Source organism: Nelumbo nucifera, chromosome 8, assembly GCF_055504915.1.
Source record: "Nelumbo nucifera cultivar China Antique chromosome 8, China Antique-T2T, whole genome shotgun sequence".
Taxonomy (NCBI): domain Eukaryota; kingdom Viridiplantae; phylum Streptophyta; class Magnoliopsida; order Proteales; family Nelumbonaceae; genus Nelumbo; species Nelumbo nucifera.
In genome coordinates, this window is record NC_142656.1 from 25,820,448 (window position 1) to 25,838,089 (window position 17,642).

At 38.4% G+C, this 17,642-nt stretch overlaps 1 protein-coding gene across 6 annotated transcripts in view; it reads left to right on the plus strand.

The window, feature by feature from the left end:
• The window catches only part of LOC104605409 (dynamin-related protein 3A-like), a 64,594-nt gene that overhangs the window by 25,396 nt on the left and 21,556 nt on the right, over positions 1–17,642 (plus strand). For 2 of the 6 annotated variants that reach the window (XM_088892859.1, XM_010270162.3), the window contains exons 9-14: positions 5,656–5,765; positions 6,097–6,189; positions 6,324–6,416; positions 6,570–6,707; positions 7,041–7,127; positions 7,679–7,813. In XM_088892859.1, the coding sequence (XP_088748985.1) occupies positions 5,656–5,765; positions 6,097–6,189; positions 6,324–6,416; positions 6,570–6,707; positions 7,041–7,127; positions 7,679–7,813 (656 nt within the window). The remainder of the gene's footprint in view (positions 1–5,655; positions 5,766–6,096; positions 6,190–6,323; positions 6,417–6,569; positions 6,708–7,040; positions 7,128–7,678; positions 7,814–17,642) is intronic. The other 4 variants (XM_088892860.1, XM_010270164.3, XM_088892861.1 and 1 more) reach the window with 2 other exon arrangements.

A 17,642-nucleotide genomic window follows, 5' to 3' on the forward strand; every position in this document is an offset into this window, starting at 1 on the left:
AGATGCTTTTGATGATCCTGAACGATATAGAAGATTAGTTGGAAAGTTGAACTATCTCACAGTGACTCGTCCAGACATTGCTTACTCAGTTAGTATTGTAAGTCAATTTATGTCCTCTCCTATAGTGCACCATTGGGCAACCTTAGAACAAATCTTGTGTTACTTGAAAGGAGCTCCTGGACGGGGGATACTGTATCGGAATCATGGTCACAGTAACATTGAGTGTTTTTTCTTATGCAGACTGGGCAAGTTCCAAGATTGATTGAAGGTCCACTACTGGCTATTGTGTTTTCGTTGGTGGTAATCTGGTTTCGTGGAAGAGTAAGAAGCAAAATGTGGTGTCGCGATCTAGTGCAGAATCTGAGTATAGAGCAAGGGCACAAGCTTCGTGTGAGGTTATGTGGGTTTCTCAACTCTTAACTGAGGTCGGTCTTAAAGTCTTAGTTCCAGCGAAGCTATGGTGCGATAATCAAGTTGCGATTCATATTGCTTCGAATCTAGTTTTTCATGAACGAACTAAACATATCGAGATAGACTGTCATTTTGTTCATGAGAAAATTCAACAAAACTTGATCTCTACAGCATATGTGAAGACTGGAGAGCAGTTAGGAGATATCTTTACAAAAGCTCTTAATGGAGCTCGGATTTCTTATATTTGTAACAAGCTGGGCATGATTGACATCTATGCTCCATCTTGAGGGGGAGTGTTACGAAATTATAGGCTGTAAATATGTAGTATTAGCCCAATTAGGAATAGCTTGATTATAGGAATTATTCTTTCTTTGATTTTCTTTCTATTTAGTATCTACAAGCCTGTATGATTTTCTTCCTTTTTTGTATCTGCAAGGCTGTATGATTTTCTTCCTTTTTTGTATCTGCAAGGCTATATGATTTTCTTCCTTTTTAGTATCTACAAGGTTGTATATATATGTACTACTTTCTCAATAGAAAGACATCAATTTCTTCAAATTCTTGTTCTATCGCACTTATAATTCCATATCCCTTTATTGATCAGTTCCAAAAAGAAAAAAAAAAGATTTTGTGATTTTTTTAGACTTGGAAGAGGAGAATTTTATTGATAACCAAAGGGAGATAACAAGTACAGAATGGTAAAGCACAAAAGCTTAAATGATAACCCACTATAGATGAAGCATCATGAGAAGTCAAAACCAACTAAGCAAGGTGTTGATGTCCCGACAATGCTGATTCCTACTATAGATAACTTCTGTCCACTTCTCTAGCTAGATTTTCAGCCACAGAATTGGTTTTTGTGGTAAATCATAGGGATTTTCTATTTAACTGGTACTCTGTTTTAGGTGTAGAGCTAGAGTTTGGTAACTGTTGGAATCTTTTTCTTTATATTTATGATTGTATTCTGCTTAGTTAGGGCCTGTTTGGTCTGGTTAAAATAGCCTTTTTTTTCCTTTGTTTATGTACTTTGACTACAGCAAGGGCATAAGGGTCTTTTCCCTTTTATTTATGGTCGCCCTATATATATAACATAAGCTGGCGCCACCAGACAGATTAGAACTCTCCAAACCTTTCTCTTCTCTTCTCCTTTATCTCTTCTTTCTTCTGTTCTTCTTCCTTATTTCTTCTCTTTTCTTCTACTAATATGGTATCAGAGCGGTTCTACTGGGTCTGAGAGCAGATCAAACTAGTTCTTTCTTCTTTACCTTGCTGTCTTCTTCAACTGAAATCAGAGAAGTTGACCTATGACTGGTACAAGTTTGCTTTACCCTTTTTTTTCCTTTCTCTTGGTCATGTACCAAGAAAAACCCTATGAAACAACATTGCTGAATGCAGTCAGAGGAATTGTGAGGTTCAGACCTCTTTTCTGTGGATCGTGTGATCCTGTACCTGAGAATGGATTACTTGTAGGCCACAAATGACCTGTTTTTACCAAGTTTTGGTGTGACTTCATTGCTTTGTGATCTCTCCTAGTAGTTGGTGTGTTTAGGTGATTTGGAAAATTGGTGGATTGGGACTGTTAAACTTGTGCAGTGCTGAAATCAACCTGAAATTAAGAGAATTGGAGCTGGTCTGTATTCAGATTGTATCCAGACCAGAGTGTGTGCATGTGGACTGCATCTCTAGTGTGTTTTTTGGACCTTTTTGGGTATTAAGAGAGATCTTAAGGTGTGTGTTGAAACTGAAGTGTTCTTGAATCATGTCCTCTGAGAATTCTGCAATGCCTGAGATTTTAGGAGGTCGAAACGGAAAGTGGGGGGATGGATGAGTTTCCCCATGCATTATTGCTAGGGGGAAAATAGGGTATATCAATGGTAAAGTGAAGGAACCAAAGTCTAGAAGTGCTGAACATCACAGGTGGGACCAAGAAAATAGTATGGTGGTGTCAATGGTCTCTACATGTTGGAGAATAAAGTTGGTCTTGTGGCTACAAAGTCCTTAAGTTCATCTAGTGAGAGTCATGCCTACTTACGGCATAGTCGTTTTGGTCATCTTTCGTTTGAGTCTTTAAAACTTATGTTTCCTGAGTTATTTAAGTCTTTGTCAGTTAGTGAGTTACAGTGCCAGGCATGTCAATTGAGCAAACATTGTAGAAATTTGTTTCCTTTAAGAAATAAAAGATCTGAATTTCCATTTCATATCGTCTAATTTGATGTTTGGGGCCCTGTTACTCTACCTTCTGAGATTGGATATAAGTATTTCATTACTTTGATTGATGACTATTCTAGATATACATGGGTTTATTTTATGTGATCTAGAAATGAAGTGCCAAAGATTGTGAAAGATTTTCAACGCATGATTTTTACTCAATTCCAAACTGAGATTCATATTTTCTAGTTGGACAACGCAAAGGAGTACTTTCATAGTGATCTCACGGAGTTCTTTGCTTCATGTGGATCTCTTCATCAAAGCTCTTGTTCTAGGACACCCTAGCAAAACGATGTCATTGAAAGGAAAAATTGTCATTTTCTCGAAGTAGCTCGTGGTTTATTACTCCATATGAATGTTCTGAAACACTTTTGGATGGATGTTGTTATGTGTGCTGCATATCTCATCAATTGTATGCCATCTTGTTTACTAGAGTATAAGGCCCCACATCAACTTCTGTTTCCTACAGCTCCTCTGTCCCCTATTCCAATGTGTGTCTTTGGGTGTCGTTGCTTCGTTCATGACTTGTCCCCTTCTCGTTGTAAGCTCGAACCTCATGCCATTCTTTGTGTTTCCCTTGGTTACCCTTTATCTCAAAAGGATTTCCATTGCTATGACCCTTCCTTACGCAAGTACTATGCCTCCATGGGTGTATCCTTCTTTGAGAATCAGCCTTTTTTTTCTCGGTTTCTCCTCAGGGGGAGAGTAGGGTTGAGGAGGAGAAACACACCCAGACTCAAACTCAATTACCTCCTCTTCCTGATCCTCCATTTCATGTCTTCCTTCACCGCCATAAGAGCCAGTAGAGTTCAAGAGTCGTGGAACCTGAAACTATGCAACCAATACCATCAGACCCTCTAGAGGTAGATCCTCCTCATCAATCAGGTACACTTGATCCCATTGATATGCCTGAACCTCTTGATATTGATTCCCCTGTTATTAATGATCTTGATGTTCCTATTGTTAAGAGAAGGGTGTTCGATTTTGTACTACTAATCATCCTATCTCTCACTTTGTGTCCTATGATCATATTTCACCTTCATACCGTGTGTTCCTTTCCTCCATTGACAGTGTTTTTGTTCCTAAGAATGTGGCATAAGCTTTATCCAAACCTGAATAGACAAATGCAATGAAGGAAGAAATTAATGCCTTACACAAAAATGGAACCTGGGAGTTGGTGGATCTTCTTGAAGGAAAGAAACCTGTGGGATGCAAGTGGGTGTTCACAGTGAAGCATAGGGCCGATGGTACGATAGAAAGGTACAAAGCCAGATTGGTGACCAAAGGGTTTACACAAGTATATGGAGTAGACTATGCAGAGACCTTTGCTCCAGTAACCAAGATGAATTCTATCAAAGTCCTCCTTTCACTAGTAGCCAATCTTGATTGAGGACTTCACTAGTTGGATATTAAAAATGCATTATTGAATGGTGACCTAGAGGAGGAGGTGTACATGACTCAACCTCCAGGTTTTTGTGCCAAAGGTAGTGAGCAAAAGGTGTGCAGGTTAAAAAAATCATTATATGGGTTGAAACAATCACCTCAGGCCTGGTTTAGTAAGTTTCACTTAGTTGTACCCCAAATGGGGTTCAAACAATGCCAGCCAAATCATACTCTATTTGTGAAGAAAGGTGAAGGGAAAATTGCAGGTTTAATTGTGTATGTTGATGACATAATGGTTACAGGAGATTAGAAGACTGAAATACAAAAGCTGAAGAAATTCTTAGCCACTCAATTCGAGGTGAAAGATCTAGGCCCCTTACGTTATTTCCTTGGGATTGAAGTCGCCCGCTCTCAAAAGGGCATCTTTATTTCCCAAAGGAAATGTGTACTAGATCTATTAGAGATGCAGGCAAGTTGGGGGTGAAGCCAATTGATTCACCAATTGAGCCTAACCATAGGAGACAGTCAGGGGAAGTTTTTGAAAGATGTGAAGATGTTCTAGAGACTTGTAAGGAGACTCTTATACTTGTCTATGACTAGGCCTGATATTGCCTATGCAATGGGTGTCCTTAGTCAATTCATGCATAACCCTAGGACAACTCACTTTGAAGCTGCATAAAGGATCCTTAGATACCTCAAGAAGTTCCCAAGAGTTGGTTTGCTATTCCAGAAACATGGGCATTTGAAGGTTGAAGTGTATACAAATGTTGATTGGGCAAGGGCAGTTGATGATAGAAAGTCTACTAATGGGTATTGTACCTTTGTGGGGAGAAACTTAGTCACCTGGAGAAGTAAGAAACAAAGTGTGGTGGCTTGGTCCAGCACTGAAGAGGAATACAAAGCTATGTCTCATGGAGTTGTTGAAATCATGTGGATAAAACACCTGTTAGGTGAACTGGGTTTTGTAGTTAATAAACCTATGTCACTATTGTGACAATAAAGCTGCTACCAACATTGCTGCTAACCCAGTCCTCCATGATAGAACAAAACATATTGAAGTGGACAAGCATTTTATTAGAGAAAAACTTGTGAGTGGACAAGTGTGCAATCTATATGTCTGTTCAGAAGAACAGCTTGCAAACATCTTCACCAAGGGCCTTCATCATGTGCGGCATAGTAATTTGTGTGACAAGTTAGGCATGATTGGCATCTATGTCCCAACATGAGGGGGAGTGTTGGTCTGCTTAGTTTAGGGTCTGTTTGGTCTGGTTAAAATAGCATTTTTTCCTTTGTTTATGTACTTTGACTACAGCAGGGGCATAAGGGTCTTTTCCCTTTTATTTATGGTTGCCCTATATATAATAACATAAGCTGGTGCTGCCAGACAGATTAGAACTCTCCAAACCTTTCTCTTCTCTTCTCCTTTCTCTCTTCTCTTCTTCTTCCTTATTTCTTCTCTTTTCTTCTGCTAATAGTAACCATGAAGGCTTTTTGTGGACTTTGCATCTCTGTTTTGGGCTGATTGTGTTTTTGTTTCCTGGTTTATTTTTTGTTTTTTGTCTTTACAAATACTGCTTACTGTTTATGTGTCTGCTGCATCTTTTAACTAATGCATACTAACTTCTGCTTTTCACCTATACATCAAATTTCTAGCCTTTTCTCACATGTTGGATGGGAGGAGTAGGGAGATGTCAACTACAGAGTTGTCAGGAGGAGCAAGGATCCACTACATTTTTGAATCAATTTTTGTGAAAAGCTTGGAGGTGCTTTATCTACCTTTTCAGCGATTTGCATCCTTGCATTATTCTTTGTCATATGATCTTGTACTTCATCAATCTGTAGTTGGTAACTTCTCCCATTAAGCTGAAACCTTCCAAATGAATTACTTTATATTGTTCTTCATTGATTGTTAAATCATATTTTATCAACTTGCCAGCAATGCCTTAAACTGGAATATACATTTGATTCCACAGATCCTCAAAATAAATTACGTTCAGCACTTTCTTTTTACTGTTAAACTGTGTTTCTTTTATTATATCAACTTGTCAGATATAAGATTTTATTTATCATATTGGGAAATTCACGGGTGTGCAGGAAGTGGATCCTTGTGATGGTTTCACTGACAAAGACATCCAAACAGCCATTGAGAATGCCACTGGTCCTAAAGATGCTTTATTTGTTCCAGATGTGAGATCTATAATCAGTTGTACTGGAATTTCATCTTTTGCATCTTCCCTTTAAAACCCTTTTGCCTAAAAGTCCTTTGTATAGCATTCCTTTTTCTTTTCCTTTTGTGATCAGTTCAAGCATTGATGTTTTAGGAACCCTTCGAAGTTTTGATCAGACGACAGATTGCTCGGTTGTTAGATCCCAGCCTCCAGTGCCTACGTTTTGTCTATGAGGAACTAATAAAGGTGAAGAAAGTGGTGAATGTGTTAATGGTGTTACTAGTTCAACACTTTGTTGAAAGTCAATTGTAGTGCAAATTTTTGTTTGCTGATTTTCATCTCTTTAATTTGTTAAATGGCTGTGGATAAGGAAGATTATGTCATTGTATTATACTGCAGATGAGCCGGGCTTGTGAGGCAACTGAGATGCAGAGGTTTCCTGTTCTTAGAAGGAGTGTAGACGAAGTCATGGGCAAGTTTTTATGTGATGGTGTAAAGCCTGCTGAGAGAATGATAGCAAACATCGTTGAAATGGAGGTAGTTTAAGGGACCATAATTTAACAATGAATATGACACTGAACAGAACTGAATGGCAGAACAGGATTCATGTGGCCAAACCCATATAATTGGGACAAGGCTTAGATGATGATGATGATTAGAAATTGTTGTCTTTACAGTATTCTTAGAAAATACTTGAGCAATGGTAGTGCTTCATCTCTTTTAGAGCTCAGTCATTCAGATGGATAATGCTATTGTATTTAAATATACACCTACTATTACTCTATCACTGTTTTTTATCTTAAATAGATGCTTTAAAGACTGATAACATTGGTGGGTTTTGCACTGATCAAACAATCTTTATTATTTCAGATGGATTATATAAATACCTCTCATCCAAATTTTCTCAGTGGAAGCAAAGCTGTGGAGCTTGCAATGCAGCATCTGAAATCAACAAAGGTATATACAACTTAGGGTGGACCTAAGTCATGTTTTTAGTTGCAACTGCTGAGTTTGTTATTGCCTCTTTTAAACACTATTTAATTAAAGCAGATGAGAACTCTTAAGGATTCACAATGTTCATATGATACAGAAAGGTTCAAAACGTTGATAATTCAATCTTCTAGAAATGGGAAATTTTGAAACGGTGTAACATTTTCTGGAATGATTGAAGCATAGGGATAGGGAATATGGAAAATTTGTGTAAAACTTAATTTTACTGTAAAAGACCAAGTACACACACACACACACACACACACATATATATATATATATATATGAAAGGTTTAACAAATATGCTACCTATGGACTCATTCATTGGCATCCAACAAAATAGTATTAATACAAATGTAGTTTCTATTGAAATATATTTTGCTTTGACTGTTTTAAGTTCCAAATTTTCTCTGATACTTGTAACATATTTGACAGAAATATTGTTAGTGTTTCATTCACATTATACAATTCTAAAAATATCTTGGACAGATCTCAAGATTCTCATAAGTAGAAAGTAGAAAGTTTTACTGCAGATGGGAACAAATTTTGGGGAAAGTAGAAACTATGTGGAAAAGTCAACCATGACAGAAAGGGGCCTGAAATCTCGAGCAATTCTTGCTAAGTCTGTTGCAAATGGATATGTCTTAGACCAGGCATGTTTTTTATCATCCTCTAGTTTCTTATCTTATTCTGAATTTTTCTTTGAACTTTTTATTCAATTTAGATAAGCAATTGGTTTCATAGTTTTCAAGGTGCTAAGGTGGAGCTAGGTGACTAGGTAGTGATTGTCATCCAGCTAACAACCTTTGTGATTATCTTTTATAAAATAAGACTTGGTTAATTTTAGATTTTTTTTGTTAATATTTTTATGAGTTAACTTTTCCTTAGTAGTTGTTTAGGATTAAAAATATAATATATATATATATATATATAAGGCTTGAGGGGCCAGATTTGACAGCTGGCCCACTTCACATAAATTTAAATGTTAATTTATTTTGGTTATGGGGGGAGTGAAGCAACCACCCCACGTATGAAGAGTGGGGAGGTTGCTCTAACCTCCCTACCCATAACTGCCTCCTCTATATAAGGGAGAGAGGAGAGAAAAAATGGACGGCAGATAGAGAAAAGGGAGAAGAGAAAGAGATAAAAGGGAAAGAGAAAAAAAAAAAAAAAAAGAGAGAGAAGAGAGAGGAAGAGAGGAAATAGAGAGAACTTATAGTTCTGCTGATTGAAGTGATTAAGGATAAGTGTACACAGGTACAGATCTTATCTTTTTCTTCTATCCCTTTAAATTTTATCCACTATCAATCCTTATCTTCTCTCTCTCTCTCGCTGTCTATCTATCTATCTAGAGTTCTGTTAGAACTCAAGATCTTATCTCAATTTATAGGGTAAAATACAAAAACATCCCCTAAAGTTTCTGACAATCATAAATACCTCCCATATAGTTTCATTTTAATAAATACCTCCCCTGGACTTTTGAGAAACTCGATAAAAATCTCCCTTGTGTCACCTTCCCAGTGGAAAACGTTAGACTGATGCACCAGTTTCTTCCAAATACCCATTCTACCCTTTTATAACTTATTTTACATACAAAATTACTAAAATAACACTATTTTAACTTGACAAAAACCTCCTCTAACGATCATCTTCTAACATTTTTGTTGAGTTAAAACATGGTTATTTCAGTATTTTTGTATGTAAAATAGTTTTTAAAAGGGTAGAATGGGCATTTGGAAAAAACCAGTGCATCTATCTAACATTTTCCATCTAGGAAGGTGACAAAAGGGAGGTTTTGTCGAGTTTTTCAAAAGTTCAAGGGAGGTATTTGTTAAAATGAAACTATAGGGGAGGTTTTCATGATTGTTAGAAACTTTAGGGGAGGTTTTTGTATATATATATATATATATATATATATATATATTTGGTGGATCCCATAGTGGATCTTATCCACTTAAAAAGGTGACAAATGTATTACTGTTGCAGCCTATATTGCCACTTATAAATAGCAAACCTCTGGGACCCACTGTCAGTGGATCTTACCCACCTAAAAAGGGAACAGATGTGTTGGTTGCTACCTACCTGTAACAGCACATGTTGCCACTTGTTACTGACAAATTTTCAGTTTACTACCAACTGTTACAGAGGGACCCACTATCATATGATGTGGATCTCAATCCGTGGATCTATCCACCTTAGTTATAAAGAAATATACATGTATATAATAGATAAATAAAATATAATCTGACCCCCATTATTTACAGTTATGAATTATCATGAATTAGTGGATCCCACTATCAAATCAGTATAGTGGGGCCCACTGTTAAGTTTAAAGTGGGCCACGCTCACTATTTAAACAGTATATATCAGTGGGGCCCACTGTTTAAATATTCGAGTTTATAATCAGCATAGTGGGTCCCACTTGTCAGCAGGGCCCATTGTTAAAATATTTAAGTTTAAAACATTAAAGTGGGCCACACCCACTATCATATCAACCTAATGGGTCCCACCTATCAGTGGGCCCATAGTTAAAATATTCAAGTATAAAATGTCAAAGTGGGTCATGCCCACTATCAAATCAACCTAGTGGGTCCCACCTGTCAACGGGGCCCATTATTAAAATATTCAGTATAAAACATTAAATGGGCCATGCCCACTATCAAATCAACTTAGTGGGTCCCACCTGTCAATGGGCCCACTGTTAAAATATTCAAGTATAAAATGTCAATGGGTCACGCTCATTATCAAATCAACCTAGTGGGTCCCACCTGTCAGCAGGGCCCACTGTTAAAACATTAAAGTGGGCCACACCACTATCAAGTCATCATAGTGCCCCCACCCATCAATAGGGCCCACTATTAAAATATTCAAGTTTAAAGCATTAAGGTGGGCCCCACTAGCAAGTCATCATAGTAGGTCTCACCCATCAGTGGGGCCCACTGTTAAAATAATTAAATTTAAAATATCAAATTGGGTCACGTTCACTATCAGATTAGTATAGTGGGTCCCATTTATTTGTGGGACCCACTGTTAAAACATTAAAGTGGGCCATGCCCACTACCAAATCAGTATAGTGGGTCCCACTTTCTACCAATTAACGGGACTCACTGTTAAGATGTGTAAGTTTAAAATACCTAAGTACCCAATAGTATATGTTGGACAGTTTTGTATGCCCTTAGCTTCAATCAGAATGATGTACTTTATGAGTTTATTGTAAATGAATAAAAGTGCATATTTGATTCATGTTCCCTTGGTATGTTTCTATGTAATACCCTTAAATTGGACACTTATTAAGACTCGTGTTAGTTTAGAATATTCACAGCCAATGGGTCGGTTTTGGGAGACCTATCCTGATAAGGTTGACACTGTTGTGCCACCAAGTCGGTTGGGGTGGCCTGTCTCAGCTGCCAGGGTGAGACCTTAGGCACATACAGTGTAGGATTAATTGAATCTTTGAACTAGACCAGATTTCCAGTATTGCTCTGGACCTTGGAGATTAATGGGCAAAACAGGAAAGTTACACCCGACCCCTAGACTCGATTATGATACCGCACTAGGTGTCGGATTGGGTTGTCTTTGATGTACCAACCAGTGAGATCCTTAGCGGGGGTCAAAACCTGGGTATGTTGGGACAGTCTGAGAATTCATCTGAGTGGGTGATCATAGTGACAGGATCAGCCCCTTTGTCGGACAAAGGTAATGATCGGGGATGCGCTCTCACTAATGGAAACCTAGACTATCAGCAGCCGATTTCAATTGTTGAGATTTGTTTTGCAAAGTATATTTTATATGAGATATAAAAGTATATATATTATGGTTTCTAAAATGTTTGCAAAAAAAAAAGGTTTTGATTCTCGGGATCCATATAAGCAGAGAGTGCAACACTATTCCTTGCAGCCGAGGGAGAGGTCATCTCTTGTCGGGCAGTGTTTGATCATTATGGGCTGAGAGGTTAAGTGTAAGACCATTGAGGATAATACCTGATGGGCTAATCTTGCATCTGCCACAGTCCTTGGGTTTAGGCCCATAGAGGCCATTTGATGGGTTTCAGGGGGTGCACTGTCCATAACGGTGTATTCGGCCAGGCCTTGTAACAAAGGCTGGGCCGAACCCATGTGGCTGATGTGTAGATCAATGCTTGGGTCCCACGCCATACAAGGAAGCCCAACTGGGCAGCAGTTACGAAGGTTAATTGAGCACATAAGCTTAATGGGCCTAAAGCCCATTTCGAACTGGACTTATTTAATAAGTTAAATATGGGCGAATTCTGAGATGAATCAGCAGATAGGATAGGGTCTTAACCCTATCCACTCAGAGAGTCCAGATCTGAATATGATTCAAATCTAGAAACCTTCTAATGAGATTAGGAGAAGGCTGATCTAATCTGCAGATAAGATAAAGGCTTATCCTTATCATCTAAAAGGATGTCTGATCCAAATATGATTTGGATCAGCAGCTCCTAATTGGATTAGGAGCTGATCTTTTAGGATTACAAAAGGAGGGGGCGGCAGCCTTTAGAGAGAGATACTCACATTCTCTTCAGAGCTGAAATCCCAGAAGAAAGATTTATGCAATCCCTGTGAAAATCTTTCTTGCGCCTCCTTCCTGCAGCCGCCAGACATCCAGTTCGATCTCCAACTCTGTGGGAGAAAGCAAGATTCGATCTTGTCATCAGTTCTCTGAGAAAGAATTGATAGGAAGCTGTGCTCACGTGCCATCCTGCTGTTTCTTGCGAAGGATAGAGTTCTTGGAGAAGAAAACTGCTGATTCTGCTCCATCCTACACTGCGCCATCTTCAATGGGAGCAGTCTTTGGATCCTTCCTTGGGCGTGAACACCTTCGTTTGGAGATATTATTTCTCCGTATCAGGTATGGTTCAGATCTGGTTCAGTTTATGGTTCAAGATTGATCCTTGAAAATATGATTTTCTAAATAGGGAATTCGATTCCCAGTTGAAAGGGAGAGAAATTTTTTTTTGAAATTCGCCAACCTTATTCCGCAAGATTCAGGCGTCCATACGATGGATCTCTCATCCCTTCAGTATATGAGTCCTATGACCTATCTACCAATTGTGGGGCCCGCTCATGGGTATAACCCACTAAGAATCCAAGCTGATGGGACTGCTTATACCTACTATTGGGTTTAACCCTTACAAAGTAACTCTTTCACATAAAATCAAAATCAAAGGGTATTTCCTCTAAGGAATATAATTAAGGGGTTAGTAAACATAGTGTATACTTATACACCCCGGATAGGAAAACCCTAATTCTACTCGAGTTCTTTTTTCTTTTTTGAATTATGATCAAAACAGTAGTAAACATGAAATGTTATATTTTTCTTTTGATAACATGAAATGTATAAACTAGTAAACATTAAATGTTATATAACATGAAAGAATCAAAAACTAAAAATAGAATGAAACTGACCTTTTTTTTATAGTAAAAGAAAAAATTTTATTAAAAAAGGAAAATATATGGTACATACAGTCACCAATAGGTTGCTAAGACAGCACTACCAAATAAACTAGCAACAACCCAAGAAGAAAGACTGCCTACACACCTGACACCCTCTTCCCCTCACAAATGGAAACTCAAGAACACTCATCTTTGAACATCCAAAAAGCAAACAAAGAACTTCCCAAAAAGCAAGCCTCACGACCCCACCCTCTACCTCACCACCATCTTCAATCCTCCCCATCAAATAATTCCTCCCGCCTGCCCTCCCTCATTCCTCTTTCCATTTGTTCCCCTTGAACTCTTCAAAAGTTCTTGTAGCAAAAGCCTGTCCTAAGAAAAACATGCCTAAGAATTTGCCAACCTTTATATCCCTGTCAACCAACTTCTCGATTTCATACTACCTTTCTCCTTCCCCTAACCCTCTAAGGAAACCTCAACAGTTCTTTTCTCAACTATACAACCACTCTCCTTTTCCTTCTCCTCCAAGACTGTACTTATTTCCAACTCCCCTACAAGGGAACCCAACGACTGCCTATTCTTGCTACTGAAGTTTTTTGATGATCAATCTCCTCTCCAGAATGGTCCCCCTGGTCCAAAACTTTTTTTGTTTTGCTCCCCTTCTTTTGTACATTTTTTTTTTGTACTTGTTAGTAGGGCTTGTGCTTACTAAACCTTCTTTTAGCTATGAAAACACCTTAATGACATGCATAATATGAGATTTTCTTGAGCTCCTGGAAGATTCAACCTTTTCAGTGTCCTTCCTTCGATGCCCCAAATCAACTCCTAGATTTCCCACAATGATTTCGGTAACCAACTGATTACTTCTAGCTTCAAAAAAGCACACCTTATATCAATCACCACGCCTCCTTGATAAAAAACCTGAGGACAACACCTAGCTGCCATCTCCACACTCATCTTTTTCTTAAGCAACTCTTTCTTCCTTTTCCCTCTCAACATTTTCCTCCACTGTTGTCAGCACCTCTAAACCATTTCCAAATTCAACCTCCCCCCTTATTCTTCCATCAGCCAAGCTGAAACTTTGGCACTCGTCACCTGAACCGACACAGCCTGATCATTGAAAAGCTAGGAAAGGATCTTGAAATGTCTAAATCTTGCTATTAAAGTGCTATTAAGCTTTCCATAGCAATGACTGACCTTGTTGCTACCATAATCCCCCACGTCCTTTGGCTCATCCTTTCTTCTCCCTATGTTATCAAACATGGAGATCACCCAAGTCCACTTTTCCTTCTTCCCACTTCTTCAAAAGGCAAACTTTCTTTCCTGCTTCTGTACTATAAAAACCAGGGGGTAACTCCATGTATACTTCCTCTTACAAGTCTCCATTGAGGAAGGCATTCTTAACATCCAGATAAAATAGTGGCCATGAGAAGTTTGCAGCAATGGATAGAAGAACTCTGATAGTGTTCATTTTTGTAACAAGTGCAAAGGTTTCTATATAGTCTATGCCATAAGTTTGTGTGAATCCCTTTGCAACCAATCTGGCCTTATACCTCTCTATAGTACCATTAGCATTATATTTCACAGTAAACACCTACCTGCAACCAATAGGTTTCTTCCCTTCAGGCTGGTTAACTAGTTCCCATGTATTGTTCTTAACAATACATCCATCCCTACTTGCATTGCTTCCTTCCATTCAGGTATCAAAAGAGCTTCTTGCACTTTTTTGGGTATAGGAATAGAAGAAATAGATGCCGAGTAAGATCTGTAGGATTCTGAGAGACAATTATAGGAAAGAAACTTAGAGATGCAATGGGGGCAGTGGATGAGGTGCAACGGCGCTTCCCTTTACGAATAGCAATTGGAAGATCAAGGTCATTTGTCGGTGAAGGCTGAACCTCTATAACAGTGGGATCAACAATGGGAGCAGTAGTAGTGTCTGGATCTGAAGCTGTAGAAGATGTTGGAACTGGCTTGGATTGTTGTTGAGTACGAGAATCAACTTGCCTCCACCACTTTCTGTGATGCATTCCATATCCTAGAAAATACACTGATCAAGGAAAAAAGTTATCAAACAGTTTTGATTTTTAGTAATACTACTAATTGAAAGTAAGTTAGCACTAAGCTTGGGAACATGCAAAGCTAAGGATAGGGTGATGGTATCTAATAATCTGATGTCTCCCTTGCCAGAAATTGGTACAAGAGAGCCATCAGCAACAGAAACTTTGTCTCTCCCAGAGGATAAACAATAGGTGCTAAATAGAGTAGATATGCTGGTCATATGATCTGAAGCACCTGAATTTATTACCCAGGAAGGTCTAGTATTACCTGGGATAGAAGCATGACAAGCAGTAGCTCTTGTACCTGTATGAGCAAGGGTTGAAGTAGGCTATTGAGCTAATGTAGGCTGAGCTGAATTACTAAATTCATTTGCTAGCTGAGTCAGAGCAGCTCGGACTACAGCTAGGGTATCTAGAGGAGTGCCTCTTATGCCTGATGTACTATCAGTGTTGACAGCCATATTAGCATTCCCTTTCTTATTTCTGAGCTTTGTTGGAACTAGATGAGGGTGCAACTTCCAACAGGTGTCCTTAGTATGTTTAGGTTTCTTGTAGTGTTCACATACTAAGTCCTTCTTAGCTTCCTTCTTCTCCTTATCCCCCCCCCCCCAGATTTAGGTCTAATTGCTACCAAGGCTGATTCGGAGGGCTATTGCTACAACATAACCTTTCTCCTAATTTCTTCACTATGCACTAGGGAATAGGCTTGTTATAAAGTCACACTATCTCTTGTCAATAACTGCTGTCTCACAATGTCATATTCAGAGTTCAGACCAGTTAAGAACTCAAAAACTCTGTTAGTTTCAACCTGCTTTCTATATGTTTGTGCATCTTTCTGACTCTCCCACTCAATTGTTTCAAGATGGTCAATTTCATGCCACAAGGATTTTAAGGTTGAAAAGTAAACAAAGACCTGCTTCTCTCCTTGCCTCAAATTTTTAACCTCACATTTTAGCTCATAAGCCCTAGCAACATTAAGAGGCTAAGAGTAAATTTCCTTCATAACATCCCATATTTCCTTAGCTGTTTTGGCTCACAAGTAGTTTTGGCTGATGTGTGGCTGCATAGAGTCGCATAGCCATGTCATCACCAAAAAATTTTCTTGGACCCACCTAGCATAAGCAGGGTCCTCCTTGGAGGGTTCCTTCACATCCCCTAGCAATAAGTTCAATTTTCCTCTAACCCCAATAGCCATCATGGCTGATTGGGCCCATTCCAAGTAGTTAGATCCATCAAACTTAACAGTTGTAATCTGAAAGGTGTTTTCAGTCATGTTACCTGAACCACCAGTCCCAAAAGCACCTTCCCCTTGGTTCTTGTACTCCATTCTAAGTTAAGAAGAGGCTTTAAACTACTATGACAAGAAAAAACTGTATTTCAAGTTAAGAACAGCCGACCTAGGACAATGATTTTGCAGTTAGATAACAGCCAACTACTGTCCTGGGATTGATATCAGTCCTGAGATTTTTTATCCGTACCTCTCTGAATGAATAGCAAAGTCCTTTTGAGTATCAATCTCAAGAAAAGGTACTTGCTTTATGAAGAAAAAAGCCCAGAAAATTGATGGCTACCTTCAGTCTTCAAACTTGATCAATCGATTACTGTCAGCACCTTGAATCTTGACCAAAGAACCAAGGAAAAAAAAAAAATTGATCGGCACCTCCAATCTTGATCAAGAATCGATCTTGACCACTCAATTCCTGCCTGATTCTTCCTGATTACAAGAAGCTCTCTCCAATCTTAGGACAGCTGCTAAAGCCTTTTTGCAACCTCCAAGAATCAGCCGAATAAGGATCTTTCTGAACTTTCAGCCCTAAACAATTCTCATGTGGTCGGCTGAATTAAATCCACATGAGAAACCCTAGATCTAAGGCTCTGATACCAACTTTAAAGAAGAACTGTTTACTGTATTATAGGTTTGAAGAGAAGAAAAGAGAGAGAGAGAGAGAGAGAGAGAGAGAGAGAGAGAGAGAGAAAGAGTGAAGAGAGGAGAAAAGAAAGAAGGGGTTCAGTGGTGAATGTTCTGCTGCCCCATACACTCCTTTATTTATAGCTTTTAGGATCCTTACAAGAATAGGAAATAAACAAAAAATAGAAACAATAAGGCCAGCCGGCTCAACTTAACAGAAATTAGAAACTACTAAAAAGAAGAAACAACTAGGTGTGAGTATGAAACCACACACACTAGAGCCTGAGTGTGGGTATGGAACCCCACACTCATGGCTAACCAACTATTTCTTCAAAATGAAAGCAATTCAGAAATTGCTTTCATGGAATTGCCTTTGCTAGATCCATGGTAGGAGAAATATGTTCTTGACCTACTACAGGAAATGGGAAAATTAGGCCCTGTTTGGCATCATTTCCGCTTATTTCTGTTCCTAAGAAATTCCTATTCCAGAACATCTCTCTTGTTTTCTTTTCCTAAGAAACAAAGCACGTTTGGCAGAACATTCCTAAAAAACATGTTTCTATTCTATACAAGCAGAAATGATGTTTGGATTGCATTATTTCTTAAGACCATTTTTTTGGACCAAATCACATGAAATCAAGTTTAGAAAGTCCTCAAACTGTCAAAGATATACATGATATTACTAACCAAATGCACATAATAAATTCTAACATTTTTTCCTAATTGAAGCAAACTGAGACATGATCAAAAAAGAAAATTATACGACTAGACTCAATAATCCCTGACTTACCAAGCTGACTCTAAGATCAATCGCTGATGAAACCACAGTTGTAAATACATTTCTCTACTCCACATGTTTGCTACTGAGGACCATTCACACCAAATTTATAATATTTTATTGTTATCCAATGGCAATAAAACAACAGAAAGAAAAAAAAAAAAAAGAAAAGAAAGTTACTGAAGCATTTTTTTACATATTGTACATTGTTTTTAGCTCTCTAAATTTTTAGTAGAACAAACATACATTTGGTACTTGGTGTTGGTTCAAAATCACCCATCCTCATTACCGCTTCAAAATCCAAAGTAATCATTCCTTAGC